Source organism: Pleurodeles waltl, chromosome 9 (genome assembly GCF_031143425.1).
Source record: "Pleurodeles waltl isolate 20211129_DDA chromosome 9, aPleWal1.hap1.20221129, whole genome shotgun sequence".
Lineage (NCBI taxonomy): Eukaryota > Metazoa > Chordata > Amphibia > Caudata > Salamandridae > Pleurodeles > Pleurodeles waltl.
The window spans coordinates 342,245,938-342,268,636 of record NC_090448.1 but is presented as its reverse complement, the minus strand read 5'-3'; the positions used below and the strand labels follow the sequence as shown (position 1 = coordinate 342,268,636).

Genomic DNA, 22,699 nt, shown 5'->3' with positions numbered 1-22,699 from the left:
GACGCAGAGAGCCAGTCATTAAAGAGGCGGGCTGCTAGGTCCACTGTATCAGGAAGGCCAGTTTCAAAGATTCCAGGGTAACTAACCATCTCTCGATATTGAGTATAGGATACAGCTAAGCGAGGCATTTGGCAGGATGCTTAGGTGGAGAAGGGGGGGCATTAGCTAGACTAAAAGGAGTCCGATCATGCCGTCAGGCCATCAGTCTGACCTTCCCTCTGTGCAATGGTCAGGCAGAGTCATGACTCTTCTCACAGACACATGCGCTAGTTCGCATGTGCCCCTGTTACAGTTTTTTCCAGGCTTTGCCTATTACCAGCCCAAAGCCTTTGCATCCTGAGATGCTGTAGAGCCACACCCACCCATGACACACAGAACTGTTGCTGATTAAACACAAGGGTGCTGTAGGCTCAAGGCCTGTGCTACCGAAGACTGTGCCACAATCAGCAAGGGTGCATCTTTCCCACCTTGTCACTCGTGGTGTGGTATCAGCAGCCATCGCTGCCTGAGTGCACCGACTTCTTTGCACTACCATCCCAGAGCTTGGCGATCTCCCTTCCAGGATGCCTAGCTATAAGGTAAATTACTCTACAGGTCTGCTGTATGAGTACTGCGTGTAAGTAAAACATTCAAATTAGTTGCATCAGCTGTAAGTCTTTTAGTGCCCATCAGTGTTGTGCATTGTCTGGAAGACAAGCAGAATTTTGGTTTCCCCGTTATATGGCTTTGTGTCACAGAAAGGAGAGAACACCAATATCTGGAAACAGCCAGGAGTGCAAGGGGTTGCTGGAAGACACATATTAACAGCACTGCGAGCGAATGAAGCAAAATATGTTGTAAGTACAAGGAATGGTCTGGCGTGCAGCATGCAAAGGTGGCCATGCTGTGAGCACATTTACCTCAGGTGAGACACCCCTGTCACTGCCCCATTCAAATGTTCGGTCTCCGAAATGCCTCTAACCTGGTATTCTGTCCATGGGAAGGAAATAGGCAAGAGAGGAAAGAGGAGTGAGACATTGGAATGAAACAAATAGAGAAAAAGTGAAAATGAATTAAAAGCACAAAGCATAAGTAAGTGCAACAGAGAGAAAGACAATGTACAGGGAGAAAGAGAGAACTGTGTATGAGCAAGTGTGTGTAGTTTAGCTTGTCTTCTTCTATGGACGCACAATTGTAGGCACCTTGGGTCAGGGAAATTGGCTCTCAGCATTACCTAGTGAGGTAATTCCTCGACATAAGAAATGCAAAGCATATAAAGAAATGTGGGTACCTCATAATCTATTTCTTTCTGAAAGAGAGCCGCAGATATATCCCTGCGCAGGAACATATTTAATTATTTCACTGATTGCACATTATTAACATAGCAAGACTTAAGTGCTAGATAGGTTAGTTGCACAGAACCAGATACACAGTAATAGTGGCAGGACCTGATCTAAAAGCACAGTTCTGGTAGCTAAATCCATCTTTTGCAGTGCTGTGGGCTGTGAGAGAGCACCTTTGAACAAAACGTGCAATGGACTGAGACACTGGCAGAAAATCTCTCTGGAATGCCTCCATACGTGGCGTTTTTACCCTCACTTTGAAACGAAGTACGCAGAAAATATAAAATGGCTTGTTGATAAGGGTTGGAACAACCAAGCAGTGCATCCATCTGCAAGCAGAAATCAAAATTTAATTTGAGAAACATGTGATTTTAAATAAAACAGAAGCCCAGGAGTCTTTGCGATATATTTCATAGTGAAACGTATGCGTATATAAGGAAGGTTGGCTGTCAACACCCCTGAGAATGCACGTTTGATTCCACAGGATAATGTTTGGACTATTTCAGGGACATTCCTTCAGAAGTTCTGGATTTTTAGGCTATTTTGTTCAACTTTATGCTACAAAATGCAACATTTGGCATTTCCCCCAAACATGGGATGGGGAGATTGCCTCCTAAAAAGAGGTCATGCTTGCTGGATCTGCTTGTTAGCTTACTGGATGGCATTTGCGCACCAATAATCTTAAAGTTGTCCGGCGTTCAACTGCGTTTCTCCATGAATAAACAGTGCTCAAACAAGGATCAAGTGTCTCACAAAGTCCAGCTCAATACGCATATCCGCATCTCCCTACTCTTGGTTGCCAAAAAACATGCAGCAGAAAATATTTACTCTCTTTTTTGACATGAAGGCAATCTGGACTCTTTCAATGAAAAAGACATAGTTATTGTAAGGGCTTGAAATATGAAGTCTTATCAGTCCTGCACTTAATAAATAGAAGGCCAAGCCAACATACCTCACAAACCTACGAGACTATTCAGTCGTCAGACGAGGTCAAATTACCTGCAGCATACATTTCTCACGTGCAGCAGTGAATCAGGCAGCTTACAACACATTCCATAGAAATAGTTTCCAAAAAGGCAGATACAAAAAAGTAGAATAGAGATTTTCTGGTGAAATTATCAAGTTCCACCAGTTCTGGGTTTTCAATAGCTGGGAGATTTCAGGAGTGAAAACAGTCTTCCCATAATAAGATGAACAGAGCAGAGTTCCAGTAGTATACATTTAATGGAAATTGGGGATTTCAAAAGTTCTCAATAAAAGCAAAGTTTAAGATTACATTTTTTAAACCACAGATAAACTTCATTAAGCCATTAAGAACAAACAGTGAAGTTTTAGGGCATCATTTTAAGTTTGAAGAACAAGCAAACAGACCACTCAAACAACTGAGACCCTGTCTCTATCAGACCTGCTTTGACTCCACTGCCTTTGTTGGTATGGAGTTTTCCACTGAAAGTGCTTCCTCTGATGTAGCAGGAGCACTCTCTGCAAAACTGCAATGTCGTCCATGTGTCCAGTGCAGCTTGTTTATGTTTTTTGCAGAAACAGGATCCTAAAGCTGGGTATTTCTTTCTGAAAATCGAAAAATGAATGTCCGTAGTGCATTGGGAGTTTCCACCCAGTGGGGGACATGTTTGCTGTTTTCCTGCTTTCAACTGCTGTGTGATATATGGCAGCAATGAACATAAAGAATCAGAACCCAATTCACAAAGTTAAACTTAGAACTGAAGTCTAAGTTTAGTCCTGAAGCCTGAGGGCCCAATTCACAAAGGTAAACTTTGACTTTAGGTCTAAGTATACCCTTGTGAATTAGGGCCTCAGTGAGAATGCCCACCCCATGATGAATGTGAACAGGAAGAATTAGCATTGAACGGACCACATTGATTAGGGCTGGAATTTCAATGTCTTTGTGATTCTGCTGTAGCTGCCGATCAGGATGTTGATAACATCAGCAGAGCTGGATGAGACTCGACAATTAGAAATTAGGCAGGTTCCTCACCTCTGAATGAGGTGGTCGGAACCAGTGCCAGTCTGTTAGGGAACCAATGATTTTCACTGTCTATCTTGTTAGACTTTTACTGAGTCCCTAAGAGTTAATCAAGGGAGTAGCCAGAAAAATATATTACCCCCTCCACTTTAAACTATATAGCAAGTGAGTAAGGGAGAGCAGAGAATGAGCGAAACAAGTGATCCATTTTCTTCATTAGGGTTTCTTTTTTTTTTGCTTAAATTTCAATTCTGTTAAGGACAGGAGTCGAGAATTATGCCCAAACTTCTGTTAATTTATTTTCTCCAGTAGCAATGTAAACACTTAAAGTTCCTTTCCCATTAACACTTTGGTGAGATGAATACATGTTAGCACAAAGGTTGCCCTTCAGAGTCCTCTGTCTGCTGTCATGCTCCCTCTTTCTTCATAGGACAGGAGCTCACATTTGTAAGCAACTGAGTCCTGCTTGGAGTCTTCAATCACTGTGGAGCAATATAGGATTTACCACTGTAGCTCATTTATAGAGTAGTTCACCAACAAATCACAGAAAATACAAGACAGTGTCATATATACATTATTGTCATAAATCTTTCCACATATCCGTCTTCCTGGGCCATACTTTGAAGCACTAAGAGTTTGCCTATCCAAAAGAACGATCCTACAGTCCCATCCTACTTGTTTGGGAGGGAGGAGTAACATCCAGTACTAAAGCAGGATAATTCTCGCTTCTCTGTCTTTAATAAAATTGAAACTTTCTGTTACAGTAGCTAGGAAATTGTTCATTCTGTGTCAGGTCTGGAGGTAAGGGTTATGCTGGTTCAAATCTTACTTACCACCAGAGAAGTCACATCTGCAACAGTTTCAAGTAAAACCTCTTAAAGGTAGAATCTGAAGACGAGTCTGCAGCATTAAGAATATCCTGTAACATTAATAATGTCCTCCAGCCTGGCAGCCAGAACAAACGTTTTAAAAGCCATGGGGGCTCTGACCAAACGTGTACCAAAGGATTTGGTATATATGCCGGCCTGCTGCATAATCTGTCAAACCCATATAGCTGTTGTGGGCAAAGACACTGCCCTGTGAGGCTTCCTTAAAGCAATTAATAACTGTTGTTCTTCTGGGGATAAACCTTCTCAGTCATAATATTTGATAAACATTACCATACAAAGGTTTTGGAACATACCGAAAATAAGGGTATGACACAATCGTGGACTTACTTTAAGGTCTTCTTGAAATGTTAAAGGTAACTCCTTCAGGGGTAAAAATCGTACCTGTTACATTGATAGCTCGGATATTTGAGATGCATATGCAAGGAATTAAGCATATTAGCTGTTTCCCAGATAGTCCTACTTGTTGCTTTGCACAACCCACATAACAGAATAATGAGATTCTGGGAGAAGAGAGAGGCGGATATCTCTCAACCGATTCCTCACCAAGGGACGGTCTCCCACCAGATAGCCTTCTAAATGGAAGTGCCCTACACAAATGACCGACCGGAAGGTGTTTACAGACCTGTAGAGGCCAAATCTGCCAGAAATGTAAAGTATCTACAATTCTTGCCACTGTGGGTACAGGTGCCTCACTTAAAACAGGCCAATCTGTGCTGCTTGACAGTTCAGTCCGCCCATGCCTTTGAAACGAGGTCCTCAGTTTGTCACAAAAGTCCTAAGACTTTCCACAATTCCTTGTAATCCGCCATGCTATGAGACTGAGTGTACCCTCTAGAATCAATCTGTGGGGATTCCCTGACAGATCCTGACTAAGAGTTAGAAAAGGGGAAAGAGGACTGAAAAATCTAAGGAAAGTTCAGACAGAACCAGACTTGAGGCTTCCAGAGTGCAGTCACCACCACCAGTTCTACCTGCTGTCCTGTCATCTAGGCGGAGGCGCGTTAACGTAACATGGAGAATGAGGGAAGGGCGTATTTCTGCTCAGTCGACCAATCGTGTAGGAAAACGTCTGTTGCCGCTGATCCTGGATGTGTCCTCCAGCTGAAGAATCAGTGCTGTTGTTAATCTAAGTGAGATGCAAGTAGGCAGACTGAGAACAGACCCAATTTATTTAGCTGAGAGTGAAATACTGTCAGATCAAGCTTCCATACGAGTCCTAGATGTGTCTCAGGTGCTAGTCCGCCACCTGGTTGGATGACCTCGGCAGATACTCTGCTGAGACCACGAACTGATTCTCCAGGCAATAAGCTCAGAAGTATTTGGCTAGATCCTAGATGGTCTGAAACCTTATGCCTCCCAAGTGGTCAATAAAGTGAACGTGCTGTATTGTCCATCCAGAGGACACAACATTGAATCTTGCCCTTTATCCAGTAGTGGGCTGCAAAGGACTACACTTGCAGCTCCTGGCAATTGATGTGCAATTTCTGCTATTGAGCGCACCACTCTCTTCCTGTGGCTTTCCAGCAGGTTCTGCTGGCGTCTGAATCAATCACCAAATCTGGCTTTGCGCTGAAAATCGTTGAATGATTCCATGCCTCCATATGGAAAAGACATGCAATTTCTGTCTCGGCCTCCTCAGAGAGTGGGACCACTTCTGAGTAAATGAGTACCTTATGGAGATGGAAAGCCTTGTGGCATTGGAGAGCTCTGTAGTGAAGAGAGCCCAGAAGGATGGTATGAATAGAATATGAAAGGAAGCCCACCTCACATGCAATCTGGCGTAGGGAAGAAATCCATCTGTGAAGAGTATTTCTTAGCTTGTGCTGGATCTTGGTCATCTTTTTGGATGCCAAGCTGTCGTGGGCCCTTTTTTGTCCTGTTCAGGCACATATATTTTAGCTTAGCTGAGGCCTGTGGCCTGTGCCCTTTTACCTAGATACACTGTTCTGTTTTCATTTATTAATTTTATTCATTTTAGAATGCCCTGCTTTTCAGCAGTGATGTTTTATTTTCATTATCAGTTGTCATTTAGCCAAAGGGTATTTATCATTAGTATGCATGCCATTTTCTATCATGTTCCCTGCCCTAGGATTGACAAGAACAGAATGAGAACGGTACAAGATAATGTTTGAAATTGCTACCACAAGAGTGCGCAAACAATCGATTACTTACGCACATGTTCACATCAGGCCTAACCTGCAGATCAAAACGTGTTTACCTATATAAATACCATGTGGGCCAAGGATCACTAGAGGGGTCCTTCCGGTGAGGAATTTCCATCCATGCGGCACACCATTTTGCAGTCGACCTCAGCCTTGTTTCTGCAGTCAGATCAGGAGACAGAAGGCAGACCCTTGTTCCAAGGTAATAAGGGTGGGTGCGTCGCTCATGGACTCAGAGCAGACAGACTGGGCTAACTCTGCCATGCTCTCACTATAGGCTAGAGATTAGGTGTTAGGTAGGAGTAAGTTATCCGTGCTAATTGCATTATGTTGGGATTGTTCATCTTTATATCACTGATTTTCACAACCCTAACTCTGTTATGTTTCATAATCCTCATAGCTCATGAATTTTATCTTTGATTTCAGTCTTTTCAATAAATCTATTGAAAACTCTCCTGCATCTCCTTCTTTGTCTGTGTGTTTGTACGAGACTCGTTGCTAAGGGGAGAAAAAAAGTATGGCTCGTTCACCACAACCCCCTGAGAAGTCACTAGAGTTTCATGTGCTAGACTGCCACAAATCAGCTTCACCCTTTGTGGGGTCTGGATGAGGTAGTGCTAGCAAGCTGGTAGGGTTGGGCCGGCAGTTGCCGAACCGGTGTGGGAGAGACTCAGTCACCCACAAGCAGAGGTGCCACCGCCCCAAGTCCAGCAGTCTTGTGGAATCATAAGAGTCACACAACAAGCCTTAGGGTCGCCTTCAAAGAGTCTATCATGAACCACAAGAACTTGATCCTGCAGATTGGGGACAGGATGGATATTTTTCTCATTGACTCCGAAACCCAGGGACTCCATGAGGTTGACGGTCTGTTGTTTCGACAGCTTCTTGGGGCACGGCTTCACAAAAAGGGTGTTGTCTAAATAGACTATCAGATGGATTCTCCTGAACCACAGGCACTCCAATTCTAACTTTTGCATCTTGGTAAGGCACCATGGTGCTGATGAGAGGCCAAGTGGGAGGATTGAAAACTAAAACATCTGGGACCTCCATTAGAACTGATGGCATTGGTGTTGAGGAGCATAGACAAAGATTGTGAAGTAAGAGGTCTTGAAGTCCAGGCAGATAAGCCAGTGGTTGGGCCTTGAGGTGTCGCTTAAAAAGTGAATCCCCTACATCTTGACCAGCCACTAGTTCAACTGCCTGAGATTTATGATGGGATGATGACCCTGTCCTGCTTTTCCACAAGAAATACATTGCTTAGGAAACCCCCAGAGTGCACCTGCTTGGGGACCACTACGCCTTTGCCGAAGAGGTCCGACAACTCCACATCTACAAGAGAAGCCTCTTGTGCCAACATTGTGCTGGGGCGTGGGTGGAAGGGTTGTGTGGGGAATCTATAGAGCTTGATGTGAAAACCCTGCACCATCTGCAACACCAAAGGATCTGAGATCACTGCTGTCCAAATAGGTAGAAAGTTTGCTGACCTACCTCCTAACTTTAATTGGGAAGTAAGGTGAACACTCACCGTTACTGGATCCAGTATTGCCATTGCTTCTGAAGGTGCCTTGGGGTCCACAGCGGCTGTGTAACCTCTGAAGGGGAAGAAACCTCTGAATCTGTTCTGGTCCTGCCATTGGCACATCTGGATCCTTCCCCTCTGGAAAAGGCTTGAAAGTGGAGGCATTTGGCCGAGCACCCCTTGACAATGTGGCCCTGGTAAAAACCTTAGAGGTGAAGATTCTGATCTTGGGCGCCTTCTCCTTGTCCTAAGGAGCTAAAGGTTTCCACAGACTTGCTAGGTTCCTTGATAAACTGTTTCCTGAAGAGGGTCCTTTATGCAGAGTAATCCAGTTCAGAGGTGGCGCTGCAGTCACTTTCCAAGAAAGATAATGGCCCACTGTGCCCAACTATATAAGATCTCTGCAGACATGAAGAAACCTGATTCTTTGCCCCCCCCTCAAACATACCTAGGATCTGCTTTAGAGGGCCTGTGACATCCATGAGCTTGTCCTGGTATCATCCCCAGGAGAAGTCTGTGCCCTTCTTGGGGTCACAGACATACTTTGCCAAAAACGTGGCCATACTTGTGTCTATCTCAGGAGTAAGAGCCAGCCTTTGTGAGGATTGGTAGTGATCTTGTACATCTCTTCCCAAGTGTTAATGGTAAAGGAACTTTTTCAAGTATTTACATGGCTGGCGGAGAAAATAAAGTGAAGTAAGTTTGAGCATAATCATCGACTCTACTCCTGACATAGAATTTCTTCATTCTCACACATTCTCAGGCTTATTCAGCCCCTCAGTTTAAATTTTTTTTTTATTTCCTGTGTTATGTTCTTTTCATTTTAATTTCCTTACCGTGCTTTTTTTCATCTTCATTTCCTTCCCATGCTGCGCTTCTTGTGAATGTGATTGGGACTTGTTGGTCACTTGTTGCTCTGCTGTATTAGAGACATTGGGCCTTAAAGATGAGATATTACACTCTTGTGCATATAAGGCCAGTTTTGCAAGATTTGTCTTGCAGGCAATGTAATGAACTGTGTGTATTTTGGAACAAATAGTTGGCTTCTGAACTTCTGAGTGTTTGGGGGTCAGACCTTTTCTGTATAAACTGGTTCAGGTGCAGCTATTCATGTGTATTACCATATTGATTGCTCTTTACCAGGAAGGCTGTGGAATGCGTCCAAATGCCAGTTCTTCCCAAGTTTATAGCCTGGATCCCTCAAGGTTTGAAGATCTCAATCTGGCTGGAACTGCAGAGGTGGGCATTGCTGGTAAGAGCAGATCCTTTCAGACACAGCTAAAGAGGCCACGTTTGTCATTACAAGCCCGGCTACTTAATACCACCCCTAGGGATAGTGTGGGATGGGTGGTCGTCATGTTTGTGAGATGTGAATTTGGTGAATATATAATTTTCTTCTTAAAAATCAATCCTGCTGAACCCATGTAATTGGAATTAGCAGCTTGCTACTAATTTTAATATTAAATATCACCATTGCAACCTGCTATTATTTGGAAGTGATCGTTCTCTTTAACTGTGTTTCGAGATCTTCTGTTGTGCTAATTGCAGAGTGTGCTACATTCTTGCTTCCCAATGTTCATGAACTGTGTTTATACTGTGAGTACCTCAGTGTAAAGTCCTTTCAAGCTTATATGTATGTTCCACATAGTCTGATATATGAGTATCTTTATGTTGTTATCAATGTATGCTGCTGAGTTCCCCAGACTCTGGTATGGCTTACTCTCTGACCTAGCTGGGCCTTCTTTTACCCCTTTGCTGCTGACCCCTTTTTTGGCTATTTGGAGTAGTATGTATGTAGGCCCCCATAACTTCTTGTCCACATAAGCTATGCACACCAAATGTGCAGCCTTTTTTTCCAACATCCTGGAAATTCTAAAGCTACCCAGAGTTTGTGGGTTCCCCTGGAGGAGACATAGAAATTAACCAAAATACAGCTAACATGTGAGGTTTTGGGGAAGAATGGGGAAAAAGTGCTGCAGAAGAAAGCATCTGTTTTCCCCCCTGCAAATGGGATCAAGAAAGGGTTTGCTGTGATAAAATTACCATCTTCTCAGCTTTCAGGAACAGACAGACTTGAATCAGAAAACTAAATTTTTCAACACAGTTTTGGCATTTTACTGGGACATTCCCCATTTTTACTATTTTTTGTGCTTTCAGCCTCCTTCGAGTTAGTGACGGAAATGGGAGTGAAACTAATGGTGGATCCCGGACAGCTAAACATTTCTGAAAAGTAGATACAATTCTGAATTCAGCAAGGGGTCATTTGTGTAGATCCTTCAAGATTTCCTACAGAAAATAACAGTTGAAATAAAATAAAAATATTGAAATTGAGTTGAAAAAAAGCGGCCCTTTCTGACTAGGTTATCTTCTGTAACGTTTTCCAGCAATATACTTTTATGGTTGCTGGTCCATCCTGGCTGTGGGGATATATAGGTCTTTTAGGTTCATTAAGAACCCAGGCTACTCAGAGGCAATTAATGAGTTACACCTGGCAGTGGGTTTTCATTGTATACCAGGTATACAGCAATTCATTTAAAATATTAAGAGTGAAAAATAGGTATCAAGGAAACCTATGTATTTCCGAAATGGGTGCAAGAGAAGGAGTTTAGAAACTGCGGTTATTGGCACATCTCTGAATTCTGAAACTTGCATGTGAATTACAGGGCATTTCTCAAAATAACTTCTTTCTTACACACTGCCTTACATTTGGAAGGCTTAAATATAGAGTAAGACAATTGGCAATAAGGCGTGTTCTTCTATTCTGTGTTCCCCCAAGTCTCCCGATAAAAATGGTACCTCACTTTTGTGGGTAGGCCTAGTGCCCGTGACAGGAAACACCCCAAAACGCAACATGGACACATCACATTATTCCATTGAAAAATGATGTGTTCTTTGCTAAGTGCCTAGCTGTGGATTTTGGGCTGTAGCTCTTCCGGCAGCTAGGCAAACCTACCAAACCTATACATTTATGTAAAGTAGACACCTAGGGGAATCAAGAATGGGGTGACCTGTGAGGCTCTCACTAGGTTCTGTCACCCAAACCCCTTTGCAAACCTCGAAATTTGGCTACAAAACACATTTGCTGCAAATTTCGGCGATGGAAAGTTCTTGAATCTGAGGGGAGCTGCAAGCTTCCTTTAACCCAGCATTCCTCCAAGTGTCCCCATAAAAATGGTACCTCACTTGCGTGGGTAAGCCTATTGCCCGTGACAGGAATGGATCACACAACGGAAAATGTTAGTCCTTACATGAGGGCAACTGTTGACCCAGGGGCAATCCATTCCTGATGCAGGCACTAGGTACAGGCACTCGAATGGGGTAGCATTTTGATCAGGACATGTGGGGAAACACTGGGTGGTAGACATTTTGGGGATCCCAGCATATTCCTGTAGTTTGTGTGACGGAAATGCAAGAAAAAATAGAGTTTCTATTCAACATTTCATCTTTGCTGGGTATTCTGGGTCAGAAAGCTTTGGGAAATCCACACAAGCCACACGTCCGTGGACTCCCCTGGGTGTCTAGGTTCCAGAAATGTCTGGGTTTGGTAGATTTCCCAATAGGGCCGCCGAGCCCAGGACCAACAACGCAGGTTCCTGCCTTACAAAGCCAGGTTGTTTTGTGATAGGACATTTTGATGTCACCACAATATGATTTGGGTGGTGGGATTGGGGCTGAACTAAATTAGGGAGCTCCCAATAGAGCACTCTCTCTCTGCTTGCCGCCGCAAGCAACTGCTCTCTGGGTTGGGTTAACCCGCTGCACAAACTGTGCTTGCGAAGGGATATCACCACTGTTCTCATCACCTCCTTCAGAATCACGGGAAAGGAGCTGTTGAATGGAACTTCTCTGACTGAAAATTCACTCCCAGAGTCTGCTCCATTGTCCTATCCCTCAGATACTGTCTTAGTATCTGCTGCCTCAGTCTCTGCTGTCTCAGTCTCTGATCCTACGCCAGAGCTGTCCTCCATATCCCGAGCTAGGGCTTGAGCGGCAGTCATCCAACAAGACGCTATCTCTGCTACTGGCTAAAACACTAGCCTACGTAAACAGTCACAAAATTGCTGCTAAGTGTGTATGTGATGCGTGCAACAGGAAAGATACATCACCTTACCTTTGCTTCTTCAGCACGTTCTCTCAAGACACTCCAAAAAACATAAAAGACACACTATTACCTCACCTTGTCACATACCCATCGTCACAGTCTTTAGCGCCTGTAGCGCCCAGTGCGACAGTCAATATTGGTGCTCCCACTCCCATAACGACCTCCTTGGATTTGCTCACTACCACCAAGCAAAAATGCCCTTCACCTCTCCATAGCCCCCCTCGCACATACATTTAATTTGTATTATAGCGCAGGTATTGGCCAGCTTCACTAATCCACTCAGCTAATCAAATAAAATACAGATTTGATCTTGGCAGCAGGCATCTAAACCTTCTGGGCTACTTTATGGCATCAAAACCACCACTAGAAAAAAGTCCAATCCTTCTCTAGCAGAAACATAACCACAAGAGTTAGCTTGACTTTTTTATTGCTGCCTAAAAGCTGCGGTTGATACGCGTTGGTTGAAGTATGTGCATTGCTTTGAAGACGCGAGCTGCAAGACAACTGGTGACAATATATATGGAAAATGCCACTTACCCAGTGTACATCTGTTCGTGGCATGTAGTGCTGCAGATCCACATGCTATGCATTATTCCGCCATTAAGTGTTGGGCTTGGAGTCTTACAAGTTGTTTTTCTTCGAAGAAGTATTTTCAGAGTCACAGGACTGCATGGGCATCAACTCCATTGTTAGATTGATTTCCCGCAAAAGGGTGTAGGAAGGAGTGATAGAGTATAGTAATATAAGTGTTATATATAAATAGTAAGTAAAGATAGATGTCCATGTAAATGTATATACATATGTACAAAAAATATATAAACTGCAACGATTACAGGCTTCCGGGGAGGCGGGAGGGTGCATGTGAATCTTCAGCACTCCATGCCACGAACAGATGTACACTAAGTAAGTGACATTTTCCATTTGATGGCATGTGTAGCTGCAGATACGCATGCTATGCATAGACTACAAAGCAGTTACTCTCCCCAAGAAGTGCAGTGGCTGGCCTGTAGGAGTTGGAGTTGTTTGAAATAATGTTTTTAAGACAGCTTGACCAACATTGGCCTGTTGCTTTGAAAATACATCTACACAGTAATTCTTTGTAAATGTATGTGGTGTAGACCATGTGGCAGCTTTACATATGTCTGCCATTGGTTTGTTTCCTAAAAAATCCCATAGATGCACCCTTTTTACTAGTGGAATGTGCTTTAGGTGTGATTAAAAGTTGTGTTTTTGCCTTGATGTAACATGTTTGTATACATCTAACAATCCATCTTGCTAATCCTTGTTTAGAAATAGGATTCCCTTTATGTGGTTGTTGAAAAGCAACAGAAAGCTGTTTTGTTTTTCTGAATTATTTTGTTCTATCCACATAGTACATTAGAGCTCTTTCAAGGTCAAGAGTATGAAGGGCTCTTTCTGCAATTGAATCTGGCTGTGGGAAAAGACGGCAATTCCACTGTTTGGTTTATGTGATAAGGTGATACCACCTTTGGGAGAAATTTGGGATTGGTTCTAAGTACAACTTTATGTTTGTGTACTTGGAAAAAAGGTTCTTCAAGAGTGAATGCTTGTATTTCACTAACTTTTCTTAATGGAGTAATAGCTACTAGGAAAGCAACGTTCCAGGTTAAGAATTGAATCTCACAGGAATGCATGGGTTCAAAAGGTGTGCCCATTAATCTGGTGAGTACAGTATTGAGATTCCAAGCAGGAACAGGTGGTGTTCTGGGTGGAATAATACGTTTTAGTCCTTCCATGAAGGCTTTAATAACTGGGACTCTAAAGAGTGAGGTATGTTGTACAGTTTGTAAATATGATGATATGGCAGTAAGATTAATTTTAACAGATGAGAAAGCTAAATTTGATTTCTGCAAATGAAGTAGGTAGCATACAATATCTTGTGTTATGCTGTAAGTGGGTCAGTATTTTTAGATTGACAGTATTAAACAAATCTTTTCCATTTGTTAGCATAGCATTTCCTAGTTGTAGGCTTGCATGCTTGTTTGAGAACTTCCATGCATTCTAATGGAAGTTGTAAGTATCCAAATTCTATCATTTTAGGAGCGAAATCGCTAAGTTGAGAGCACTGGGATTTGGATGTCTGATTTGTCCTTGTGTTAACAAATTCTGTATGTTTGGAAGTTTGTTGTGAGGTACTACTGACAGGTCTAGGAGTGTTATGTACAAATGTTGCCGTGCCCACGTTGGGGCTATGGGTATCATGGTGAGAGAAGTCTGACGCAGTTTGTTGACCAGTAGTGGGAGAGGGGGAGAGGGGGAAAAGCGTAAGCAAATATCCCTGACCAGTTGATCCTTAGAGCATTGCCCTTGGACAGAGGGTGTGGGTGTCTGGATGCGAAATTTTGGCATTTTGCATTTTCGCTTGTTGCGAATAGGTCTATTTCTGGTGTCCCCCACTTTTGAACGTACTGATGAAGTACTTGAGAGTGAATTTCCCCTTTGTGTATCTGTTGGTGTGTTCTGCTTAGGAGATCCGCTAGCTGATTGTGGATTCCTGGGATGTATTCTGCTAGTAGGTGAATTTGATTGTGAATTGCTCATTTCCATATTGTTTGGGCTAGAAGGGACAGTTGAGATGAATGTGTCCCGCCTTGTTTGTTTAGGTCATATTGTCTGTTTTTATCAAGACAGTCTTATGTTTGAGAAGCGGCTGAAACGCTTTTAGGGCGAGGAACACAGCTAATAATTCTAAATGGTTTATGTTATAATTTAGTTGTTCCCGTTGAATGGTAAGGTTGTTGAGATGAGCTCCCCAACCTGTCACGGATGCATCTGTTGTTATTGTGGTCTGAGGCACAGGTGAAATGACCGCCCCTTCATTAAATTGCTGAGATTCCATCATTTAAGGGACTTGTCTGTTTGGCAGTCTAACAACACTAGGGGGGTCATTACAACATTGGCGGTAAAAGCCGCTTACCGCCGTGCAGAAGACATTCAACACACCGCCGCGGCAGCGGAATTCCGGCACAGCTATTATGACCCACATCTCGGAATCCGACAAAATTCAGACACCCACACAAGTCCGCCACACCAAAGGTCAGTGATAAACTGGCGAAAACTAAACTCCACCGTCATGCCAACAGAAATACGCCCACACTATCACGACACACAAATCCACTTTCAACCGCGGTATTCCATTGGCGGTACACACCGCCGCGCTCAAAATACACACACTCTTACAAAACACAACTACATTGGACAATTCGAAATACATACCTGATACACATACACACACCACTCCCACACACCCAATACAATATAAAACACACACCCACATCACCCACAAACACCTACGACCACAATTACAGAGAGAAGGCCAGGGAGAGACACCACCATCAACAAACTAGCATTCACAGGCACACAACACCATCACTCACAAAACTTCCACGCACAAAACACCACACAACACTACATATCACCACACTTATCACCACACACACCACCCAACACATCACCCACACCACCCGATGGCACGGCAAAGACACCCCAGGTTCTCGGAGGAGGAGCTCAGGGTCATGGTGGAGGAAATCGTCCGGGTAGAGCCACAGCTATTTGGATCACCGGTGCAGCACACCTCAAATGCCAGGAAGATGGAGCTATGGCGAAGAATAGTCGACAGGGTCAACGCAGTGGGACAACACCCAAGAAATCGGGAGGACATCAGGAAGAGGTGGAACGACCTACGGGGGAAGGTGCGTTCCATGGTCTCAAGACACCACCAGGCGGTTCAGCGGACTGGCGGCGGATCCCCACCTCCTCCCCCAAAAATAACAACATGGGAGGAGCAGGTCTTGGCGATTCTGCATCCTGAGGGCCTCGCAGGAGTCGGTGGAGGAATGGACTCTGGTAAGTCAAATCTTAACTATTACATCCCCCACCCTACCTGCATGCTATCACATACCCCCACCCTCGCCCCCACACCTATCACTCCAACTCCTCACAAATGTACTGCTATCACAAACCACGCATCCCAACACCAAGCCCTGCATGCAAAAACAACGCATGGACACCCTTCACTAAAGCATGGCCACTGCACATACCCATACACCCCCCACAAGCTCCCACACAGGAATGCCAGCACTGGGGTACACGGTCACCCACCCATTGCACACCATGACACACACAGATGCAATAATCATGCCTTTACACCCCTGCAGGACCACTACCCAACGTCACCAGACAGGAGGGTCCAGACATGTCCACTCCACCCACAGAAGAGGCCCACAGTGATAACAGCACCTCTGTCCACCTGGATCTAGATGACCAGCCCGGACCATTGTGGGCCTCGGGACAGTCGGTTCCCCTCACACAGGCACAGGCCACCACAGACCTTCCCCCCTCTGGAAACACCAGCACAGCACCCACCCAGCGGGCCCATACCTCTGTCCCCAGGACACGTCAATCAGCTGTGTGTCCACCACTACAGGGAACCCAGGATAACCCACCACCCCAACAACAACAGGGACCTGGGGGCAGTGGCAGTGGGCACACGGTCCAGGGGACGGAGGCCCAGGAACACAGGGGAACTGGGAGGGCTGCTGTGCGACGGGGCGGACAGGCCCAGGGAACCCACTCTCCATGAGGCCCTCTCCTCCATCATGGGAGCCTACCACCACTCCCAGGAGACAATGGCAACGGTACTGGCCAAGTTTCAGGAGACCCAGCGGATGCAGGAGGAACAGTATTTGGGGTTCAGGGAGGAACTCAGAACCATCAGCTCCGCCCTGGGCAACATCGTAGGGGTGCTGAAGGAACTACTCAACACTAGGAGGGACACTCTGGCACTACAAGGGGCCCCTGACACTAGCATGGACGATGAACTGCCCACCACCTCCGCCGGCGCTAGTGGACAGGAGGCACCGCCACAGGACCACCACACCAGCACCCCACTCCCTGCAGACGGAGAACCACCCTGCAAACGGTCCCTGAGATCCAGGAACAAGACAGAGCACGATGCCAAGACCCCAGCCAAGAAATGAGACCACCCTGATTGTCAAGCCACTGTCCCACTTTGTCACCCTGTCCATATTGAAACTGCCCCAGCTCCACTTCCTATGCCCGTATGGGCAATGCACCTGTGAGACTAATAGACTGGACTCTGCCATGGACACTCCTCCGCCATCACCCTTCACCATTTAACTTCCCCCTCCAATATTTTGTATTGAAATAAACACACCTAAAGCACCAAAAGATCTGGAGTCTGTCTGTGATTTCGAAATAGTGTATTTGCAATTACAGTGACAAAATGTTCATGAAATAGTAATGTCAACATACCTATGTCACACAGCTCTAGTCCATGAGGAATCTAAGCAGATGACACACATTGGGACCCACACCTGTAAAACCGTAAGGGAAAGTGACAACTCAGTGACCATACACTGGGTGAAATCGACAGACAGGATACAGGTAGAAGTGTTAAAGTACATGTAGTAGGCAGGAATGTATTCTCACCTGTGTTTCACTAGAAATATTGCTGGATGACTGAGTCCCTGTTCTGCATGTCTTCTTCCTCTGCTTCCTCCTCATCACTGTCCACAGGCTCCACAGCTGCCACAACACCGCCATCTGGACCATCCTCCTGCAGAAAAGGCACCTGGCGTAGCAAAGCCAAGTTGTGAAGCATACAGCAGGCCACGATGATCTGGCACACCTTCTTTGGTGAGTAGAATAGGGATCCACCTGTCATATGCAGACACCTGAACCTGGCCTTCAGGAGCCCGAAGGTCTGCTCGATCACCCTCCTAGTTCGACCATGGGCCTCATTATAGCGTTCCTCTCCCCTTGTCCTGGGATTCCTCACTGGGGTCAGTAGCCATGACAGGTTGGGGTAACCAGAGTCACCTAATAGCCACACACGGTGCCTCTGGAGTTGCCCCATCACATAAGGGATGCAGCTATTCCGCAGGATGTAGGCGTCATGCACTGAGCCAGGGAACATGCCATTCACATGGGAGATGTACTGGTCGGCCAAACATACCATCTGTACATTCATGGAATGATAACTCTTCCAGTTCCTGTACACCTGTTCACTCCTGTGGGGGGGACCAGAGCCACATGGGTCCCATCAGTGGCACCTATGATGTTGGGGATATGTCCAAGGGCATAGAAGTCACCTTTCACTGTAGGCAAATCCTCCACCTGAGGGAAAACGATGTAGCTCCCCATGTGTTTCAGCAGGGCAGACAGCACTCTGGACAATACGTTGGAAAACATAGGCTGGGATATCCCTGATGCCATGGCCACAGTTGTCTGAAAAGAACCACTAGCAAGGAAATGGAGCACTGGCAGCACCTGCACTTGAGGGGGGATTCCTGTGGGATGGCGGATTGCTGACATCAGGTCAGGCTCCAACTGTGTACACAGTTCCTGGATTGTGGCACAGTCAAACCTGTAGGTGATTATCAAATTGATTTCCTCCATTGTCGACAGGTCCACCAGCGGTCGGTACACCGGAGGATGCAGCCATCTCCTCACATGTCCCAGCGGACGGTGCCTATGAAGGACAACAGTGACCACAGAGTCAAACAACTCAGAGGTATGTACCCACAGTCTACACAGAACACCATTCATACACCAAATGTGGCCTGTATGTGTGTTTTTGACTAGGCCTACGTATGTGTGACGCAGTTGGTAATTAGGCCATGTAGGCCCCTGAAATGGCGGCTGCCTGACCTGTAAAGTGGGACAATGGGATGTGAGGTAACTGCGCTGGCGTTGTACACCGTCGCGGTAGGCGGTCGGAAACCGCGGCGCAATTCTGCATTGGTTAACATTGGACCCTATGGGTCCCAGGAGCCAATGACGATGTACGCTGGCGGTGATGGTACGCACCGCCGTGGACGTGACCACCATTTTCTATCTGTTGAATCACTCGATACCTGATCTTCGACAGGAGAGGACCTACACTGCAATTGCTGCTGTGACCTCGGTGTGGAAGAGACAATGGCTCTTGCGTCTGGGGAAAGGGCCCCTGCCTTCAATGCAGAGGAGTTGGAGAAGCTCGTCGATGGGGTCCTCCCCCAGTACACGCTACTCTATGCTCCTCCAGACCAACAGGTAAGTACACAGGGAGCATGTTGTATGGGCTATGCCTGTGTGGAGAGGGCTGGTTGTAAGAAGGAAGGGGGCAGAGTGCTGCGTGCATGAAAGACAGTGGGTGCATGTGCCACATGGCAAGGATAGGGATGGGGGCCACTCACTTTGACGGCGCAGTTGGTAATGACTTCTCTTCTTACCCTGTACATTTCATGTAGGTCAGCGCCCACCAGAAGAAGGATATTTGGCGTGCCATTGCCAAGGACGTCCGGACCCTGGGGGTCCACCACAGACAGAGCACCCACTGCCATAAAAGATGGGAGGACATTCGCCGCTGGAGCAAGAAGACGGCGGAGGCTCAGCTGGGGATGGCCTCCCAACGTGGGAGGGGTGCCCGTCGAACCATGACCCCCCTGATGTTCAGGATCCTGGCGGTGGCCTACCCGGAGTTGGATGGGCGCTTGAGGGCATCACAGCAGACACAAGGGGCTGGGTACACTCTCATTCAGCTGACTTTGTGCACAGTGGAGGTGTCTGGGTGGGGGAGGAGGGCTGTGGGTTTCCCTAGGCCAGGGCGAGTTCTGTAGCCTAGGCCCCTCCGTAAGGCATGGCCCTGTGGCCCCCCACCCCACCTCTGTAGAGTGCCAAGTACAGCTATTCATGCACCTGTGTCATCTATGTGTGCAGATGTCGTCCATAGCCTTGTAGGTCATTTCCCAGGAATTGCACTGTAGAGCCCAACAGCGCGATGTAGTGCAGGGGGCTTCTGTGTCTGTCTTGTCCGCCAACGGTAGTGGTAATCCATGCACTCAACATGTCTTTCTTCTGTCTCCCCCCTCCCCTTTTTGTGGTCTCCCTGTTCTTGTGTGTATTAGCATCATCAGGCAGAGGAGCAGTGGCACCGGAGCACGAGAGAGCTGCATCCCACATGGCCATGGAGGGCCACACTACGGACTCAGAATACACCAGTGGGACGGAGGGCGAGGGGAGCACCACGGCGGGGACAGGAGCTGAAACCAGCGACACGGACTCGTCCTCCGATGGGAGCTCCCTTGTGGTGGCGGCAACATCTGTGCCCCCCACTTCTACAAGTACAGCCGCCACCCCCCCCACCATTACCGCCCTCCCAGCAGCCCCTCAGCCTTCGCCCTGTGCCCGCTCACCCGGGAGGGTGGGCATCACCTTTGCCCCAGGCACCTCAGCCCCTGCCACCCCTGCTGCCCTCAGTGAGGAGGCCATTGACCTCCTCAGGTCACTCACTGTTGGGCAGTCTACCATTTTGAATGCCATCCAGGGTGTAGAAAGGGAGTTGCAACACACAAATGCATTCCTGGAGGGCATTCATTCTGGTCAGGCGGCCCTTCCACGATCCTTTCAAACTCTGGCCTCAGCACTGATGGCAGCCATTGTCCCTGTCTCTAGCCTCCCCCCTCCAACTTCCTCCACCCAGACCCAATCCCCTGTACCTCTGCCTATCCCAAGCACACCATCAGACCAGCCTGCACACACCTCACCACACAAGGGAAGCTCAGTCAAACGTAAGCACCACCCATCCCACAGGCACTCACGCAAGCATCACACACATACAGACACACCAACATCCACTGCCTCCACTGTGTCTCCCCCCTCGTCATCTCCCTCCTCCCTCCCAGTTTCGTCTACACTCACACCTGCATGCACTACCTCTACAACCACTACTCCCGCACCAGCACACCCACCCGCACACCCCGCTCACGAGCAGTCACCACCCCCACTACCATTCACACATCCCCTGTGTCCTCTCCCAGTGTGTCTGTGACGCCCACTCCCAAGATACACAAACGCAGGCACACACCCACCCAACAGCCATCCACCTCACGACAGCCTCCAGCGCATGCACCTGCACCCAAAGCCACAAAACGTACACCTCCTACAACCACCAGCTCTTCCTCCACTCCCAAACCCCCTCCAGCTACCCGTCCCAGTGTGTCCAAACAACTTTTCCTGTCCACCCTTAACCTATTTCCCCCCCGTCCAACTCATAGGTCCCGAACTAGCACCTCAGCCACAACATCTCCGGGTCTAGTGGTGCCTGTTGTCACAGGTATGTGGAGTGCACCAGCCACCAGGACACCCAGTGTGGCACGGAGCCACAGCACAGCCAGCCCCCCCCCTGTGAAGCACCAGAAGTTGGCCAGTGCCCGGCGGGAGAGGGGGAAGACTCCAGTCACCCAAGCCGCTCCCAGGGGTCCCGGTGGGAGTGTGGACTCAGCTGTGACTCCTCCCAAAATGGTGAAGGGCCACAAGAAACCCAGCAAATCTGGGAGGAGCAGCACGGCGGAGAAGACCGCCATCATCCCCGCTGCCCAGGAGGGCCCCGCCAGCCCCATCGTCGCTGCTGCCCAGGAGGGTCCCGCCAGCCCCATCGTCGCTGCTGCCCAGGAGGGCCCCACCAGCCCCATCGTCACTGCTGCCCAGGAGGGCCCCGCCAGCCCCATCATCGCTGCTGCCCAGGAGGGCCCCGCCAGCCACAGCCCAGCTGCCCAGGAGGGCCCCGCCAGCAACAGCCCAGCTGACCAATGAAGGACCGCCAGCCCAGCTGGGCAATGAAGGACCGCCAACTCAAGCACCGCTGAACAGGGCAAGCACCGCTGAACAGGGCAAGGACCACCAACTCAAGCACCGCTGAACAGGGCAAGGACCGCCAACTCAAGCACCGCTGAACAGGGCAAGGACCGCCAACTCAAGCACCGCTGAACAGGGCAAGCACCGCTGAACAGGGCAAGGACCGCCAACTCAAGCACCCCTGAACAGGGCAAGCACCGCTGAACAGGGCAAGGACCGCCAACTCAAGCACCGCTGAACAGGGCAAGGACCGCCAACTCAAGCACCGCTGAACAGGGCAAGCACCGCTGAACAGGGCAAGGACCGCCAACTCAAGCACCGCTGAACAGGGCAAGGACCGCCAACTCAAGCACCGCTGAACAGGGCAAGCACCGCCAACTCAAACACCACTGAACAGGGCAAGGACCGTCAACTCAAGCACTGCTAGCCCATGAGCGGCAGGGGCACTGGCGCAACTGGGACCATCACAGGGTGAGTGATGCACTCTGGGCACCAGTCCCCCTCCAGAACCAGTGGATTATCACATCCACTACCTCAGTCCTTGGCAGGATGAAGCACTCTGGGCACAAAGCCCCCTCCAGAACCAGTGGAGACATGCTTCCACTACCTCAGTCCTTGGCAAGATGAAGCACTCTGGGCACAAAGCCCCCGCCAGAACCAGTGGATTATCACATCCACTACCTCAGTCCTTGGCAGGATGAAGCACTCTGGGCACAAAGCCCCCTCCAAAACCAGTGGATTATCACATCCACTACCTCAGTCCTTGGCAGGATGAAGCACTCTGGGCACAAAGCCCCCTCCAGAACCAGTGGAGACATGCATCCACTACCTCAGTCCTTGGCAGGATGAAGCACTCTGGGCACAAAGCCCCCTCTAGAACCAGTGGATTATCTCATCCACTACCTCAGTCCTTGGTAGGATGAAGCACTCTGGGCACAAAGCCCCCTCCAGAAACCAGTGGAGAATGTTATCCACTTGAGAGACTGTGGCTTTGCACTCCCCAGGGTGCAGCAGTGGGCAACCCACCCACTTGTGAGACTTGAGAGACTGTGGCTTTGCA

The 22,699-nt window shown here is 47.7% G+C and overlaps 1 protein-coding gene across 1 annotated transcript in view; it reads left to right on the top strand.

Moving 5' to 3' along the window:
• Positions 1-22,699, top strand: part of SARS2 (seryl-tRNA synthetase 2, mitochondrial) — a 206,352-nt gene that overhangs the window by 145,799 nt on the left and 37,854 nt on the right. Inside the window, exon 9 of the mRNA XM_069206905.1 lies at positions 9,021-9,129. Within this exon, the coding sequence (XP_069063006.1) occupies positions 9,021-9,129 (109 nt within the window). The remainder of the gene's footprint in view (positions 1-9,020; positions 9,130-22,699) is intronic.